Source organism: Gymnogyps californianus, chromosome 1 (genome assembly GCF_018139145.2).
Source record: "Gymnogyps californianus isolate 813 chromosome 1, ASM1813914v2, whole genome shotgun sequence".
NCBI lineage: Eukaryota > Metazoa > Chordata > Aves > Accipitriformes > Cathartidae > Gymnogyps > Gymnogyps californianus.
This window is the reverse complement of record NC_059471.1, coordinates 170,750,287-170,769,721: the sequence shown is the minus strand read 5'-3', so window position 1 is coordinate 170,769,721 and position 19,435 is coordinate 170,750,287. Positions and strand designations below refer to the sequence as shown.

At 33.7% G+C, this 19,435-nt stretch overlaps 1 protein-coding gene across 1 annotated transcript in view; it reads right to left on the bottom strand.

Moving 5' to 3' along the window:
- Positions 1–19,435, bottom strand: part of CEP290 (centrosomal protein 290) — a 56,587-nt gene that overhangs the window by 21,418 nt on the left and 15,734 nt on the right. The window contains exons 21-35 of the mRNA XM_050915551.1: positions 18,104–18,246; positions 17,363–17,527; positions 16,222–16,371; positions 15,129–15,244; positions 13,049–13,151; positions 10,021–10,251; positions 9,288–9,461; positions 7,599–7,710; positions 6,555–6,760; positions 4,271–4,422; positions 3,180–3,291; positions 1,961–2,416; positions 648–812; positions 302–409; positions 80–214 (exon numbers count right to left, since the gene is read on the bottom strand). Coding sequence (XP_050771508.1) covers positions 80–214; positions 302–409; positions 648–812; positions 1,961–2,416; positions 3,180–3,291; positions 4,271–4,422; positions 6,555–6,760; positions 7,599–7,710; positions 9,288–9,461; positions 10,021–10,251; positions 13,049–13,151; positions 15,129–15,244; positions 16,222–16,371; positions 17,363–17,527; positions 18,104–18,246 — 2,528 coding nt within the window. The remainder of the gene's footprint in view (positions 1–79; positions 215–301; positions 410–647; positions 813–1,960; positions 2,417–3,179; positions 3,292–4,270; positions 4,423–6,554; positions 6,761–7,598; positions 7,711–9,287; positions 9,462–10,020; positions 10,252–13,048; positions 13,152–15,128; positions 15,245–16,221; positions 16,372–17,362; positions 17,528–18,103; positions 18,247–19,435) is intronic.

Below are 19,435 nucleotides of genomic sequence, written 5' to 3'. Positions count from 1 at the left end.
ATTTATTATATAAAAAAAATTAAAGGGCATAGAAATACAAACTTTGTCCCTTTATATGATAATTTATACATTTAATTACCTCCTCTAGTGATTTGCAGGTTGCCCTAGTTTCCAGGATTGTTCGCATATGCTCCTGAATCTTTCTCAAAGCCAACTCGAGTTGCTGTGGGAGTGGCAAACTAGGGTCTGGAACTGATCCTGTAGCCTCTTCTAACTGCACAGAAAGATTCATATTCATGTAATCTGACAGCTCTGAAAAATGTGCTTGTGAGTCTATTTTTAGTTAATTCAGTGCATGTACCTTTAGAGCTGTACTAAGTATTTCATTTTGTCGATGATCATACAGATCTAATTGGCGCTGCAGTTCTACTTCCCTCTGGTCCCAAGCCATTTGCCTTTCTTCATGAAACTGTAAATGTTTGATAAAGGTATTTTATTTATTGAAGGCAATGGAATTTTATAACCAACTTAAACAGAAAAAAAGAGATACCAAAATGTAAAATACTCAAATGTGCTATTAAAAAGAATTATGGAACCAAGATACAAACATCTATGTTAAAAACTTAACAGGAAGAATCTTCCTTTTTAAAATCACTTAGTGAAATAAGGAATAGGCTGTTTTTCTAATAGCATGCAGAAATACATACCTTGTTCTGCTGTACAATTTCTTCTTCCAGATTATTGATTGTACGTTCATATTCAGAAATTATATTATGCAAATACTTCACCTCTTCCTTTTGCTTGACTAACTCTCGATTGAGTTTAAGTTCCTGCAGATGGAGTTCCTCCATCTTCATATGCCATTCAATTACCTAATAATGAATGACACACAGTGTAATTTACCAAGCCCACAGGCCAAGTAAATGCAGCTACACTCTTTGACTTTGAGGCAGTATGGCACTTATCAAACTAACAGGAAGAAAGACATTCTGCCTTTTTAAGCTTCTTCACTTCTCTTGAGTGAGAAGGCATGGCAAGAGTATGAAACTGCAAGAGGAACGCCTGAAAAGTGCACCAGACAATGGAGGGGCAACAGGTTTCCCCTACACTGACAGAAGTGCATTGAAAGAATTTTCAAACGACCTAACTAAGCTATACCCTATGCATCTGTCCAGACTGAACAAAAAAAGCATGCAAGAAGTTTGGTTGACTTTTCTAAAACAGCAAAAGATTTTGAAAACCATTAAAAACTACAGTTTTTAATTTAATTACTAATTTAGTTTTAATTGAATACAACTGTATTCAAAAATGCACATGTACTAAGAATAACAGACATATTTATGTCAAAATGCTCTAAAAAAATACTTGAAAACTGGCTTAAAACTAAAACATGCCAAGAGCGCTACAACAATTGCTTACATGCAGATATTTTAGTCATGACAGATATAACCATATTATATAATACACAGTGATCTGGAAGAGAAATGAGGAAGCCTTATTCAAATTTCAAGGCAACATTGTTTACAATAGTAAAATATGATTAAGTAGAATTACATGAGTATAATAACGTTTCTGACCATGCTGCCTAAATTATTGCCCCTGGATTTATTTAGAAAGACATGGATTTGTAGTGAAGATTTCAATGCAAGCTCATGGAACAGAACTTCAGAATGCTACTGTGTTTAATTTAATTTCATTCATAATTTAATTCAATTCATAATTTAATTCCATTTAATATAACTGAATTTATAGTTAGCCTCTACTTCCTATGCCACTTAATTGGGCACAAAAGAAAATTAGTAAATCTGACTGTGCTGACTTTTACAGCGCAAATAACTAATGACATATTACTTTTTTAAAATAGGAAAACAAAAATGATAGCTGTCATATTCTAACAAAGTGTATTTTGAAATCATTAAGTTCTACATTAAAACAGATGTTTAGGGAACAAGCTGAACTGAAATGTAATTTAAATGCAGATCAGATGAACAAAGCTATTCAAAGTTATAAAATAGCAAACCTTTTGAGCTCCTCTTGTATCCTTCAATGCACTTATTAATTCTTCTAAACTTTTCAGCTTTAACTCCATCTCTAATGCTCTGTTTTCTGCATTTCGACGCTCCTGCTGAGCATGCTGAACTTCTTCCAGGATCTTCAGTTTGTCATTCTGTAGCTGAATCATTGTTTTAGAGAATTTTTCTTGCTGTGCTAAAGGCAGAGCACCACTAAACTGTCGCCGCAAAGACTGAACTGTCTGTTGTAGATGTTTGGCTCTATTTCTTCCTTCCAGTCGGGCAAAATATAAGGCTTGCTCTCTCTCATCAAGCTTCTGCTCTAAACGTAGATTATGGATCTCCATCTTCTGTAGTTTCAATTTAAGTGTCTCCAATTTGCCTACAGCAACAGATTCACTACCTTGAAGGGCTATGATATGTTGATGCAGTTTTGCAATAACTGCTTTTTCATCTGAATGTGCCTAAGAACAAAATTTATAGAACAAATTTATTTTTCATTTTGAATATGTTAATGCAGTGTATATGTAAATATAAACAAGCTGATTTTTTTTTTGTATTTGATATATTCCATGTATTTTATTCCATAGATAAGAGCAAGAATTAGCCTCTAAAACAGCTTTTTATTTTTCCACTATTGTTTCTACAGCCACATTTTAGAAGTACACCTTTTCAGATACTAATGTTAAAAATTGTATCTTTCCAAAATACCAGGAAATGAGGAAGAAATGTATACCTAAACTTAGAAAATATGGTAACGTAAAAGCTGACACAAGTGTTGTATTTAGGGACTCAAACCATTCTAGAACATGAAAACAAATCCCAAGACATTGTTTCAGCTAATAACAAAGCAATATAAGTCTACTGCAAATCTTCAAGAATTACAAGTCATTGCTTGTCTTGTAAAAAATGATCAAACTTTCCTGATATTATATTTAAATATTGACCATGAGCTATTAATCATATAGGAATAAATATTACCTAAATAACATGGAAAAAAGCTCAGGATCTGTAATAGCTGTACAGCCAGAAATGGAAAAAATGGAGAAGGGAATAATTAATGTAATATAGAACTCCTGAAAGGGTATGGCCACTACAAGGACCAGCTTGCTAAGATCCTTCTGAAATGCTTTTGCAGTTTCCTAATTCACTGTAAAATTACTTCATTTCTTCTCACTCCAGGGAAAAAAAATCCAAACTGCAGTGTTCATAAAGATTGAATTTTACCTGATAGTCTAAAATTTGCATTCTAAGAGATTCCACTTCTTTATCTCTGTATTGCTGGCGTGCCTCCAGAGCTTCAACTTGCATTTTTGCTACATCAGACAGTTCTCTTAACCTTGCAGGGAAAACAACAGTATTGTGTCACTTGAAACCACTGAATAACCTATTAAGTTCTTCTACATAGAAGATGCTAAGAAAAGATGCTTAGTACATTTCCTCATATCAAAACATTTGAAGACTTTGTTCTTTTCAGCATACTCTTCTCTACTACTCAGAGTCCTTGTTATGAAAATTCTTCTGTATTGCCTCTCAACTTTTTCACAGGACATTTCCCTGTAAGTTATACAGAAGTTTGCTAGCACTAACCTACTCCAAGAAAACAATGACATGGTTTTTACCTGAACTAAGCATCTCTGTCCTCTATTTCTCTCCCACTTCAAGACATAAATGCTCAAAAAGTTTCATTCTCAATTCCCTTCTCTGCTTCCCCAAGTCTAATCACTCATTTTCAGTGTCAAAAATCACTGCAAATATCCCCACAGACTTTGCTGTTTTAGGAATATAACAGGATTACATTATTTACTCAAAGACAAATGTCCATATCAACGTATCTAAAAAGGTCAGTTTTTCAATTTATGCATACAAAGTTAATCTCTTAAGTAAATGGCAACCCCCCCTCCAGTTTAATCTTCAAGATATCTATGACTCTTTGAAAGTAAGAATTGCTTTCCAATTTCTTTTATGATATTTTCATACATTTAAGGGAGTTTGTGGCACAGAAACAAAATAAACCTTTATTAATTGGTCTAAAAATACTAGTAATAAGTATCTTGGTACACACTTACCCATGTCTATCCAGGCCAGCACTTAATTTCTTGATCAAATCAAAATGAAGCAAATTACTTTCTTTATAGTCATGAATTAAATGCTTCATTTTCAATTCTAAATTTGGCATATATAAATGCCAAAAAAATTAGGCATTGAAAATTATCTGTTAGTAATACCTAAGTAGTGTATTACACAAGCCTATATAGCCTAAATTTTTGCATGCTTCCGAACATACTGCATTTGAAATTTGGTACTTCAACACTTACTTTGATACTTCAATCTTGAGCTTCATCTCACGCTTCTCTAGGTCCATGATTTGTCGTCTATCTGCATCACTTACTGCCTTACTTACACTCTTTGACAGTTCATCTCTTAATTCCTGTTCCACTTTCTGTGCCTCAAGGTTGATTTTGGTGAGCTTAAAAAGAACCAAAACCAGAAACAAACAAAATGGTATCCTAAGCACACAACTGCTCCCAACCCTGCAAAGAAAAAGCAGTGCCAAAAGCATCTTTTCTTTTTCAGTCATTACAAAACACTGTTCAGCTATGTTCAAAAAACAATTTCCTTTCCTCTCTGCTTAAATATCTTTTTCTTTGCAGCATTGCATACACATAGGAACAGATACACAGGTTGGCGCAGAACAGGATTCTAAATTAAACACAATTTTTATTAGTGAATTTTCTTAAAACCATTATCACAATAATTTCTTCTTAAACTAAAATAAGAAAAAAAAGACTAAGACCGTAAACTCGTTAGGAAATGAACAGTCTTACTTATACATTTATATACTGTCTAGTATATTGGGATTGGTAACACAATTACAGGTTATAAGTGCCAAGACTCACGATAGTGTAGTTCTTTTGTTCTTTCTAAGAAGAACTTTCATAATTAAGTGATATTCTTTCAAGCAGCCTGATTTTTCAGGTTGATTATTAAATACGGAGTAACCAATGTTTCAATTCAAACCAAACAGCATTAAGAAAAGATAGATATCTGAAAAGCATTAGGCAACATAGAGAAGCCTCAGGAATTAATTCAGTAAATACAGTTGTGGCAGATTAATCTGATACCACTCCTTAATAAAATAACTGATTTCCTAAACAAACAAAAAAAGTGTGGTGTATCTTATTATCTGCACTTCACATATTTGAGGCAGTACTAGCTGGAAAACTAACACTCGTGTTGAAGTAGATTTATGAATTTAGAAGGAGATGTCTAGTAGACTTCTAGTTTTCAGTTCTTAAACTGATATCACTTACAACTTGCATTAATTACCTTAGCACAATCTTGTTATACATCTATCTATATGTATCTCTCTCTCTCTCTCTAAAAAAAAAGCAATGATGTCAAGATTAGTAGGCACTGATAACAGGAGTATATGAAACAGAAAATGTATGTCCTGGAGCTACAGAAATGAGGAAAAAAGGGATGTGCAGAGGAACTAATACAAAAAAATTGTGGCATTAGGAGTTCATCAACTCAGAATGAAGGAAGACCAGCAGACATAAAGGTATCGCAAGACAGATAATAATATATGCAAAAGAGAAAAAGGAAAATGTGATCCCAGGATGCATCACCTGAGGTATTTCTTAATGAAATAAAAGAAGTCATGCCATCAGAAGAGGCTTTAACAATATTGCTGCTGAAAAGCTTTTACACACTTTCAGTTACTCCATGTTTCAAATTAATTCAAATCAGAACACTGTAATAAACACTACTAAAACATCAGAGAAATGGGGAGTCAGGTAACAGCAATCTAAAATAGCTAGGCTAAAGTCTAGCAAAGCACAAGGAGGGGGAATGAATACAATCTATCAACATTCCTGTCAACATAACTATTCTTTTTCTTCCCTTGTGTTTAAATTATAGGCCAATACTGGCACAAGAACAAATGTGTACAACTGCGTATAAATAAATTTAGACTGGAAATTTTAATATAGTCTCCTACTATTAAATAATGAATTTATGTAACAAACTTCAAATATGAATAGTGGGGACCAAAAAATCTAACAAGATTAAGACTGATATGACAGGAATACTAAGGATCATCAGTTTCAATGGCACATGACTTCTCTTCTATTCCTGTATTATAGATGTTTGGCACGTGACAGAGGACATAGCCAGTCTGTAACAGAATCATGACACTATCATTTGCAAAAGGGATGCAAAGTCTAACATTTTTTGAATCATTGGTAATTAAGGGAAAATTAGCAGAAAAGGGATCATATGAATTAGACACAAGAAATAACAGGTCAAGAACAGACTTTTTTCTAGCAGTCTGCTGAAAAACTAGCAAACTATCTGTCAAGATACTCATCATGTGTTTCACACAGATTAACTAATGTTTGAAATAAACTACTGACAAATTAGTTATATTTTTTACAAATGTCCTGTGCATGCAAAAGTGCAGCTCTTGAAGGCAGCTATATTTTGCATCATAAGCTTATGTGCCAGTCATGATACAAATTAGATTAATACTTTTTGAAAAGCTCAAAAATATGCTTTTAAAATGTGTCAGACTATGTTGTTAAATCTCAACAGATTTACCTCAGCAAATTTTGTTTCCAATTCAAAATTACGTTCTTCTATTTGCTTTACAGTATTCCTTAAATGTTCATACATTCGTTGCGAATGTTCTGCTCTCTGTCTTTCATTTAGTTCCTTCATTTCCAACATTGTGATTTTCTTAGAAATGGACAAAATCTCGCTGTTGGTTATTGCTTTGGTGGCCTTGTCCATGGCATTGTCATCCCCTACATTAAAAAATATTTAAATTAGGGAATACACAAGCTGATTCAACTATGAAAATTATTTGCACCATGAAACAGAACATGAGTTTTGCTTTATCTCCGCCAGATAAACTATATCAAAACACTTGTATTACTTTTTTAAACCAGAGGCATGGTTATCTTGCCTTATTACATGTTTGAAAAGTATCTAATTTGAATAAAATATTATTATCAATTATAAATGGGTATGTCTGCAACCATGGTTACTGAGCCTGATAACTATTTTCAATGTAGCCTTTCACTTTATCCTTAATTCAGCTGGTAAATCTTCAGGAAATTTAATTTAAAATCTGTAAAAGAAATAGACGTGGATGAGTTCTTCTTGAATAATGGGAATGTAAACTGTACACAAAGAAGCCCCAGCTATCAAGAAAAAATACTTTGTTACAGAGCATGAAACCAGGAAAAAGACATAATTTTCCTGACAACCTATGAAGTAATTTGACTCACAATCAAGTTAGAACATATTGCACCTTACTAAAAAAAAATAAATCAGGTGATGTTGCTTTACAAGTTCCAGCCTTTAAACCCTTGACGCAGTAACCCAAGAAAAGTCAATGTGGAACAGTTTCTAGAGGAAAATACCAAACTTAGTTTTGGTCAAATAGATAATTAAAATGAAACAAACTGAAAAAAAAAATTAACCAAAAAAAATTAAGACCGTTAATGAAAGATACAAAATAGTTTTGACTTTTTTTGTTGTTGTTTTAAGATACATCAATTTTAAAACATTTTAAAGTATTACTTTTACACCGGACATACCATCTGATTTTTAATGTTGCAATATAACTTTCATACTTGCCCAGTTTAGTCATCTGTTCCCAAGCCTGTTCTACAGTGTGAAGTTTCTCTTTCGTGATCTCCAGTTCCTTATTCAATAAATTTATCTGTGCTTTCAAGGATTCATTCTCACGCTGTATGACAAAAAAAGTTGCAACACAACAGCAAACTATTTAACTGCAGCAGACTTGATGTTTAGTGTCTATAAAATCTTTTAAATTAACAGATTTTACCTATGCACAACCCATATTCTACATATATGGCAACAGAAGAGCGTAAGTTTCCTCCTAAGTGTAAAAATGCTAGTCTTTGCTCTCTATGTTGTATCTTACTGTCAACTAGTATTACCGTGAATATTTATCTGTGACTGTGATTCCTAGAGTGTCTAGAATTAGATGAAGAAATCTATGTTTGTCATACTAAACACCTCATTAACAGTGGGCAAGAAAGAAGTACTTCTGGAGGATATTTCATCCTGCACAGGATACTTCGTCTTGCACATAAATACATATTTGAGACAGATCATATGCTTCTTTTAGTTCTTTTAGGCATCTAATATGATGTCAAACATTAGTTTTGTAAATGTGCCTTCACTCCTCCAAGTAGAAACACAGATTTCTACATTAACCAGTAAAACAAATTGAATACTTCATATTAATTTTCAATTTCTAGTTTTCTAAACACATTTTTAGTTTGCTATTGATAAATGATTCTCTAGCTCTATGAAACTGCTGAAATAGGCAATGCGAGTTTTCATACACACAAAATTTCATAAAATAGAGAAGGAATCATTCATTCTTTAGCTAACACAAATGCACCTACCTGTTCCCAAGCAGACAAATTTAATAGTTCAGTAAGTTTACCCACCACATGTATTTAACCCTTGTCAACCACAGAAACCCAACAGACAAGAACACGACATGAGCTTTAACTACTGGTTAAACTACTACTTTCTTGGGACTATTATTTCTGACATGAATGAAAAGTGGGAGGTAGTAATGTATCTTTGAAGCCAGCTTCACAGTTCTTGAAAAGAAACTCCCTTCTACTTGAGAATAAAAGTTCAAAGGAATAGTTACATATTTGCAGTCCCTATGACATTCCGCAAACACATTGTGAACAATCTTTGGTTATTTACTTTTTTTATGGAAGTAAAATTCCAAAGGTTTACTGCCTTTTGGAACGGAACATTTCATTCTTGTAAGTCAGGAATTAGTAAGAACACTTACTTTGAGAGAAAGCTTTTAAAGTGTTTACACTCATTCTACTTTCCTTATGACCTCCAAAACTGAAGATGATAGCAAATATTCCTTCTGCCAGCCTTGTTTTGGTAATCAAAGAACTAAAAATACTTTGTGAGGGAACACACTCAGAGCTTAACTTAAAAAGCAAACAACCAAAAAAACCAAACAACCAAAACCACCAAAATAATTAAACAAAATGCTTTTATGTATGCCCATTGAAATAAAATCTGGGACTTTGTATATTGTTCTTAATCTACTGAAAAATACCAGGTAAGCAAATTAAAATTCAATAGCAACAGTAAGACTGGCTCCAACATCTCATACCCACTATGGAACTGTTATAACCAGCAGTTCTAGTGCTGGGACTTCCGTTCTATCTTTGTATTAAGTGAGAACAAAACCCAATGCAGAATGAATGTATAATGAGTTCTTTTTCCCTTAGGGTTCAAACATAACGCAAACATTACCTCCATGTGTTCCATGTTTGTTGTCCGTTGGACGAGCAAGTTATCTTTTTGTAACATATCTCTGTATTTAGCAGTTAATGCATTATACTGCTTATTAGCCAGTTCTAGCTCAGACAATGGCACGCTACCATCCAACACTTTTTGCAGAGCTGCAATCTTAAAGCTAGCCATTTCCTATGAAAATAATCAACACAATGGATTACTAAGGTCTGCTACATCTTTAAATAGAAAAATTAAAATTACTCCACGGAAGAAGAATACCACTTAATATAATGCTTTAGAACATGATACCGGTTTATTTTACTAAATTACTGTCCATCTTTATAAATTGCTTGCAATAAACATTGACAAAATTTCTCTCGTATTCCAACTCTCTGGGTAATTTTATCAATAGTTGCCTCTCAATCATAAGGCACTGTCAACAATATATTTTGTAAAGATGAGTTAATACAGGCCCTAGCAACCTGCACGGCCAAAAAGTACGATTTGGTTTCATGTGACACTTTCAATAAAAAGAACTTGTTGAAGCAACTTCAGAAGGGGAAAACTGACAAGTTTCATATTATGATGCTTATTTAAATACAAAGAATGTTTTGAAAAAATTTATAACAGCATTTAACAAGCATTTGGGTAATGCATTAAAGAAACTAGTACCGCCTCCATTTAAAAAAAGGTGTATTTATTGCCAAATTGTAAAAATAAAGATGTGTACTATTACTACTATAAACTATACCTTGAATCGTTGCAAGTTTCCAATCTTCCCTGTAACTGCAGTCTCCATGTGTGTTATTTCACCCTTTAGTTTCTCATTTTCTTTTCTAAGATGCCGTTCCGTTTCAAGTAAAGTGGTATACTGCCTTGTTAGTGACCTTTCATTAACTCGTAAAACAGTTATTTTTCTATTATTTTCTGCAAGTACTTTTTTTGTTTCATCAGGATCAAGCTGAAGTGCACTGAGTAAATTCTGTAAAATAATTTTTTTAATAAGAACCTTGTACAAAAATATGGTAAAACTCAACTACGTAGACAAGCTTTCTTGTACATTTTTTAATCTAGGTGTAAAAATTCCATTAATCTGTCTGAAATAATTTCTTTTTGCTAATAAAACATATACACATACTCAACACATGCATAAGCATACAATATTCTATTATAAGAAAAGAAGAAAATTAAATCTTCAAAATAATTAGTTTCTGAGGAATAGAAGCTAAATACATCTCACTGACTAATTGGAGCTTTAGTTAATGCTGACATTTTCAAAATTCAGAACAAAAATAATTCTCTGCATTCATTGTCATCAGTCTTCCTCCCTTTTACTAGAACCGAAACAAATGTATCGGAACAATTTTCTAAACCAAATAGAATCCCTGTGGTTCCTAACAAACACTAATAACGTCCTACTGTGAGGACCAAACCAGTATTTGTAAAGTAACCACAGGACCCCTCCTATGGAAACTTGCATGTGTTTGTGTGTATGCATGCACATACATGTGTTTGCATGCATGTATAAATCTGAGGAGGGACAGGGGGGAGAGGGAACTACAGCAACTCAGGTCGCAGAAGGCATGTAAGCTTTAGCTTTGCTGTCGCACACATCAGCTTGCCAAGGAGACAGGGAGTAGAAACTGGAGCTGTAAAATCCCAGATTCCTATGAGCCTAATGAAGAAGAGTGAGTCGGTAGCTAGAAAAAACTCCAGAGTCCTGGAAGCCTGAAGCCATGAAAAAAAATCTAGTTCCGTGACAAGTGGCAAAGATTTGGCTTCTCTGATCAAGAAGCCTGTTTTTCTTAAGATCTTAAGAGCAACACATTTTCATTGATCATTCACAGTGAATTAATTTGAGAGAAATGTTTAATCTGAAAATGTTCACCTAATTCTAATCAAAATTACATACTAACAAAAAATAATACTAAATAATAGTACGTATTTCTTATCTTTGGATAGGATGTGTTTCTGGAAACAAAAGCTAGTAGGAAACAGTAATTTCTTAAAAGATCTCTAGCAATACTTTGATAGCACCGCTAACATCATAAAACTCCATTATATTTTAAATATGTTTAAAAAATAAATCCCAGAAATATCTTAATCCTGCTACAATCTACTCCTGTGACTCTGGAAATGAGGAATAAGATACTGAACAAATTAAGTAAGACGGCACGTGCACACTCGCACACGCTCTCTCTTTCTCATTTTTTAAAACATACAGCAGAAACATCTGCAAAACAATTTCAATTTCACTTTTCTGGAAATATATTTAGACTTCATTGCCTCAGGATACAATTATTTTGCAAATCAATTATAGTTATGAACATGATTATAAGCAGGACCACACACCACTACAGTTACCCCTCAGCAGAGGAAAAGGGTTAGAACTCCGCTGTCTAAACTTGGGCATCCACAGTCATTTTCAACACCTTGTGATATCCTTGCCCTGTGTCTGCTTCTCTAAAAGGACATGTGTGCCCCATATGTCTTCTGTCATATTTAGCACCTTTTGGTATCTGCCCAAAGACATCTAAAGCCATCTAAAATTGCACTATGTCTGTGATTAGGCACCTGCATCAATTCCAGGAACTTTTAAAGACCACCTTCTTGAGAAGTTATTTTTCAGTTTTCTTAATAGAATATTGAATTCAGTCTTGGTGGAAGTAAATCGAAATAGAAAGATGAATTCTGTTTCCTGTTTTTGTGAAACACTGATACATATACCTTAACAGGTATATATAAATAAGATGTAATTCAAAGTAATAACCTTAATTCTTAGTATAAATTAATGTGTTTTCCATGAAGGTGCCTGCACTGCTCCTCCTCCCAGTCAAACAGCCTGGATAACAACTGCTGTTAAGAGAGCAGTGTGAGTGTAAATAGTGTGTGTGAACAGAATACCTGAGACTGTCTGAGAGGGCATTTGCTCAAAACTGATAATGTTAAAGAGGAAGATGACCACCAACCAGATTGAATAGTAAACATAAAATTAGAGACTTGAAATAAAGAAGTGGTCAGCTTGAAAATTAGTACAAAAGAAGCATGAAAACTTCTAACAGCGTGGGCAGAGAGAGTTATAATGCAGCACTCATAACCTAGTTCAGCTTCAGAATTTTCCGCACTGTCCCTGCAGATGTGAGTGCTTCCTCCCTGCGCGGCACCATGAGCCTCCGCACTCCAGCTAATGGACTGGCAGTACCAAGTACAACAAGTAGGGACCCACACCTCTGGTGTGTGTATGTGACCTTGCGGGGTGATTTCTCATCAGTGCATGGATTAGCAGACTGCAGAGAGGTGCACGGGTACACGTAACACTGGAGCACCCCCACATGTACACAGCACCCCAGAGTACACACAAGATGTGTGCGTACACAGTGAACTTGCACTCTCAGGAAAGGGTCTGTGTGCTGGTAACCTGAAGGGGCCAGGGAGTGAATATAACTCTGTGAATGTGGATGTGTGGGATGAGAAATATTTGGGGTTAATTCCTGAATGGTTCTTAGAGATTTTTAGGACTATAGTAACATTTTGTAGGTGCCTTAATGTTGTGATTTACCTTTTGTATTGTTGATACTGATTCTGAATGTATAGTTCACTGATTGCTAGTTATTTACATTCCACTAATAAATCAATAAATCCACTTCCCTTCTGATTTGATTTGAATTGGGCAGTTTTTCCCTGCAACATTTTTCCCACCTAACAAATTACAGGGTATTAAAACCTCTGATCTGTGTATTAAAACCTTTTTGAAAAATGAAAGCAACAAAATTACTTACAGAATATGCCTTTATTTTTGTAGCATCCTGTTCTTTTTGCTCTTCTAGCTTTTTCTTTTCCTCTTTCATATCTTCTGATTCTTTCTGCCAGCTTTCCTTTTGACTAAAACAGTAATTAAATATTTTCATTTAGAATGATGAAAGAATTGATGATTTTTAAAACTGTAACTAAAACAGCAACCCTGAAATATTGCAAACCAAGATACTTATTTTTAGCAGTAATGTAATTTGAAAAAGACATTATAAATTGTAGATGGATTACTGAAAAACTATCCCCTCTGTTTAGGCTGCAGCTGGTTTAATGATGAAAATAATTCTTAAGTTAAAGTGCCTTATCTCTTCTTCACATGTGTACTACAGTGCAGAGATAGAGATGCCTTACTCCCCAAAAATATACACACATGGAATTTATCTGCTTTAAATTATGCACTTGTATTTCAAATTAATTAGTTTCTTGCACATGTCTTCGTAGAAATAGGTGAAGTTTAAAAATTTCCATTTTAAGTACCTCTCTGATAATTCCAGGTCTCCCTTTTATAGGAAGGGAGACAAAAATCATACTACTGGCACTTACCATGCCGTGAGCCTGGAAATGGGCCTTTTCTTTTTGAAGCAGACTAGGCCCAGCAGATTTCAGTAGGTATTCACAATTGTGCCAAATAATTTGGCTGATCAGATTTACAGCTAGATAAAATGGTTTGGCAAATAATCAAAGACTCTTTCCATAACTGTTTCCTTTGCATGAAGCACTTGCACATTCATTAGCTAAGAGACAACTTGCAAGGGGAACAAGGCTTCTGCAGTTCCTGAGGGACAGAATATCTAAGTTGATTTTGAAGTATTTTTAATTAATCATACAGAATGGTACAGTATCATAAGGAAAAGATTACTCACTCATCCTCTGAGAATTCCCCACAGCATAGTAGCTGGCTTTTTCTTTAAAAGATGTTGGTTCAAATTTCCCTCAGGAAGTAGACAGAATTAAACTTAGGTTTGCCATATCCAACAAAAAAGACTATGAATTGTTTATACATGTCTAAGAAGGAAGTTCCTATAGACTGTATAGGATAGTTTAGGCTAGTTTAAATAAAAAATCAAGAGTATTTCAGAAGCAGTATTTTCTCTTCAAAGAAGATCTCTTAGTTTCTTCCATAATGGAAGAAAATGGAGGAAAAGGAAAGACAATGCTCTGAAAGTGAGTCTTTATGGGATACCAAGTCAAAGAATCTCCTCCCCTTACTTCAGTCTGTAACAGGTTTGGAGAAGGAACCTTGAATCATCTTCTTATCCCTGTCATTGGAGATATCTAATCTAGTGGTAAATGAGGCAGTATATTGTAGCCTTTAATATTTTCAAAAAGCTATAGCTTTAATGCCTCAAACAGAGATTATGTTGTCTGGGAAGCCTTAACTGATTCAAAGAACAAACAGAAGGTCCTAAAAGATAAAACACCCTTATTCCAAAAGCCATCCAGTGACTGTTCATTCCAATCCAAAGATAGAGAGGACACAACTAACAGTCTGTTAATTGAAGAACCCAAATCACCATATTCATTCCTATGCTCCTAACAGATGAAAATCCTTCTTTTTTGACCATAAGAAGAATTTTATAGAAATTAGATTCAATGAAGCATATAAAGGAACTCAGAGTCTGAAAGCAAACCAACTACGAAGCCCTGACGTTCTGAAATTTTGAAACAGAGATCTCTGACTGTATTTGGATAACAGTTTTCTTCTTTTTCCCCTCAGAAAAACTGTTAGGACCCATACTTAAAAGCAAAAGAAAATGAGACTGAAGAGTCCATAATACCAAGTTCTAATAAAATACAAGATATTGGATGCAGAAAGCACAATGCAATCCTCATTATAAAGTATGCAATATGAAAAGAGTCCAGCAGAAAATGTTTTTGTAAGAGCTTTCTGAATCTTTACAGGACTAAAGAAAATATATGGAGTCCACATCCAAGAGCAGCAGCACTTATGACATTAACCAAAGAACTACTGCAACACAGCAGCAAATCTTGTATTCAAAATTATTAAACATTTAGATAGTTGAACTTTCGTAATTCAGAGAACAATACCTTTGATATTCTTTATACAGCAAGCCTTGTTGATGACGAATTACTGCAAATTTCCGCTTGTAGTCCTCTACTGCATCTTCTAATTGTTTAAGTAACTGTTCTTTATTTTCCAGTTCCTAATGATTATTTTCCAAATAAAAATATTGAAGTGATTAATATAGGTTTTAAACATGAAAGGATTAATCAAAATGCCAGTTCTCCCTTGTGTTTTTCATGATAGATGCTTCTGTCATGAACTGTGTGAACTGCAGATATGAAATGTGTATTTTCTTTAGAAGCAACAGATGAAAAAAAGTCCAATAAACTTTGGCATTCATATTAATAGCTGTGAAATAGTGCATAATTGCAATGAGGATTACAGCCCTCAAAGTTCAAAACACCATGACATGTTGCTAGCCCACAAAGAATACTAATTGAATGTTTAACTGGAAAGTGATGTTTTCTTCTCATGTTCCCAAATACTTTTCTACTTTATAATCATACACAGTTAAAAAATATTCTCTAATCAACACAAGTAAAGTGATCAAAGACAGAACAAAATAATTTAATAATAATAAAAAGGTAAGTTATTTTTACTCCAATTCTCAGAGAGTCAATTCTTCTTTACTATATGCTGGTCTGCTATGCCTCCCATGGGAATCACTGGCTTCGGTTTCAATGTATTTATGCCTCTTTTTACAAATGTTGACATATTTTTGACAAATAATGGAATGAAAATTCATATGGTAAATAAATAGAGACCTTTGCTGTATAGAGAAAAACTGTTCAGAGTAGGATTTGCACATGCAGACTCAGGTGTGGAATCCAGACAGCAGTAAGAGAGAATTTCTCATAGAAAGAGTGCAACTGCAGGAGTAGAAGAGTGGGCAAATATTTAGATTGAAATTCAGATTTAAAACAAAAAAATCTGAATTGTTGTCAAAAATTTAATTCCAAGTTTACAACACAGCAAAATTAACTTACAGCTTTAAAAAAATAGAATAGCCCAAATTTTGGAGAGTTCTCCCATGTCCATACATGGCATGGTACTAGATTTTGGAGGAATTAGCTACATGTTACAAATATTCTTGATGTCAAGGAGTAAATGAGTTACCTGTATAAGATGTATTAAATATTCATTCAGAGAATTAATCATATTAACACTTGAAGGAACCATTCCTTCTGGAAGATTCACTGTTCGGAAGACAATATTGGCACCTTCTGACTGACGTAATAAGCAAATTTCATTTTTCAGTTGTGCAATCTAAAGAAAAGAAACAAAAACATAAAGAAGTGGCTCTTGCTATTCAATTAAAAAAAACCAAAACAAACAACTGATTGAAGACATAGTTTTCCTGTGCTACATCAGTTGTTATTCACAACCTAATTCACTTCCACTTATATTCTAAACCATTCAAACACTCTTTAAAGTAACCTTTTAAAAATTCTGTGATTCTATAAATCATTAAATGTATAATATCTGAAGTCAAATTTATCAAATGACTCCAGCAATCAGGGCAGCTTCACATATCTGAGGATTCACCACAGTTTTATTCCAAATTGTTTAAAACACAGTGCATTTCTATTCCTTTTAAAAAGTTTTGGAAGGAATTATTGCAGTGGTTATTTGATGGTTTATTCTAAACAAATCCTTGCCTTTTCATTTTACTTCTTAAAAGCTCTCTGGTTCTCTACTCTTAACAGTACATAAAACACTATTTTAGAATATTAGTTACTGGCAAATCTTTTTGCATCACCAAAGCTGTTCTAAAAGGCAAATTTAAATTTGGCTTCTTGTAAGATAATAATCCATTCCGCATTGCTGCCCTGGAAGAAGCATTCCACGGAATCAATTGTACAACTTAAAACAAGATACAGGATTTCAGAGAACGATTCATCATTTTAGAACACTTAATCTCTGTTACTTATGTATAAGTAACAAATGCAAGACTACTGGCTTTTTGAAGAAAGAAATCTGTGAGCTTTTTTGGGTACAGCTCTCCCCAAAAGACAGGCATGCTTGGTGTTTAACATGATAGGATATTCCAAGGATAAAGTAACATTAAGAAGAGTAAGATTTGAACGTTAAATGGACAAATTGGTAGATCCAATACATAAATTTAATTAAGATTTGTATAATTACACTGTTCACACAAGCTAAATTCAGTATCTTATAGATTGTGTCGTTTTGTTCTAACTTATCAGAGCAGCCACTTTTAAAGTACAAAATAAATTGTATAAAATAAATTGTATACCTTTTCATTTGCATTTGCCAGCTGATTAGAGAAATTTGTTGCCTCCTTCTGAGTCTGTTTCAGTTCCTGTCTTAATTCTTCATTTCGTCCTGTAAGCTGGTCAACCTGAGCTTTCAAGTGCACACTAGCGTCAAAGATTCCCTCTGAATTCTTTGACTCCATTGCCTAATGCAGTAAACATTTAATTAACAAAACAGAGAAAAAGAGCAGAAAAGCTTTGTTTTTTCATAATAAACTGGAGCCCTCAAGTTTAGACTACATGACATTAGCAAAAAGCATTAAATTTTAACATTTAAAATCTTATCAGTTTCCTGATGGTACATTTGCTATAAACTGTGATTTAAATGGTTAAATTTTCCTGTAGAAACACGAATTTTTTTGGTAAGATATTTGAATAAAGAATTTTTCTTCAACATTTCCTGCAGGTCCCATAGAGATAAAAGACATGCAAATGAACTTTTACCTAAGCTTTATGACTGGGACAATAAACTTGTCAAAGACAGTTTTATACTATGCAGCTGAATTTTTTTTTTTTAATTTTTTATTGGCAATCTGTTGCTGCTGTATATTTTTAATTTGCATTTCTAAAGAGGTATCATACTGCATACTCCTACTTGTAATTAAGGAAGCATATGTATAAGGAAGCTACTACTTAATTATACAATAACCCAATAATTGAGGAGGAAAAAAAAAGCCTGTAAATCCTGTAAAGCTAAATAACACTTTAGAAAGCAAGCTTACATTAACTAAACGATCCAGACTAGGGATTATTAAAGCTGTTTCTCCTCCCTTCACACTAGGATCCTTCTGCATTTCCTTGACAGCTTGCAATATTTCTTTCATTCCTTGTTCCAGTTGTTTATTCTCTTCTGATAATTCTTTTACTGTAATAAAAATTGTAAATGTGTTTAAAAGCACTGAAAAAATGAGTTAAGGTTTCCTAGGACATTTCATCATACTACTTGTTGATTTGATATATAAAAAGAATGTTCATATCATATATAGACATAACCAAGTAGGAAGTTAAAGGCAGAGCTTCTAGGAACATTCAGACAGTGTATTTTGCTGGAGAAATACCAACAAAACAATAATGAAATGCTTCATGGGAACACATTTGACTTTATTGAACTTTGCAGTTTTCAATGTTTCCTGCCACTTTTTTCACTTCTTTAGTAGCCTGTCTGACTGGCTTTCACAAATCCAGAAATGTGGCTATCTTGGAAATGTTTGGGTGTAACAATGAAGTATACAGGAATTGCCTGAATTCCTGCTGCAGACTGGGAAAAAAGAACATTTAAATTTGTCTGTAATAAGGACTCTCAAGACATACAATTTTCCTGCCACCATTAGTTTCTCAGTGGAATTCCAGAGTTTCCAGCACAGAGCAAGAAGTCTGGAAACTTTAAAAAAAACAACAAACCTGTCAGGACATTCTCTGCATCTTAACAATATGGCTAACTGTCCTGAAGACCCAGGAGTGAACTGCAAAATTTGGAGCGGTTTGAGCAGCTTCACCAAGTCTATTTTGAAAAGTCAAAAAGAATTTTTAGAATTCACATTCTCTGGGAAAAAAACTGAGATTTTTGTCTACAGAAATTAGCATTATTTTTATTTCAGAGTCTGCAAGCAGTGCACTTCAGCTAACATACACATATATATAAGCAGCAAGTGGGTTTAATTCCCTAGCACTTCCTTGGAGCCAGAGAAGCACTACAATTACAAAAGTAAATTGTATAATTGTTATAATTGGGATCACTCACAGACTTAAAGCCCTTATTAGGTCTGATTCAGGAAGGAAAAACATGAGAAATCCTAGTTTAATGTATTTAGTATGAATAAATGATGTTTCATGTACTATCATTAATTTGTTTAAAACTAGCAACACTATATATGTATTTATACACTTGCACACAAAGATATACGCTAATAGAAACACAAAATTTTTTAAAAAAAGTCATTAATGAGAATTCAAAGAAATTCCAATTCGATAAATGCCATTTACATTCATTGTTTTGTAATCATTGTGTTCACACCTGCACCAATTCACAACCACAATTTCCACAGTTCAGAATG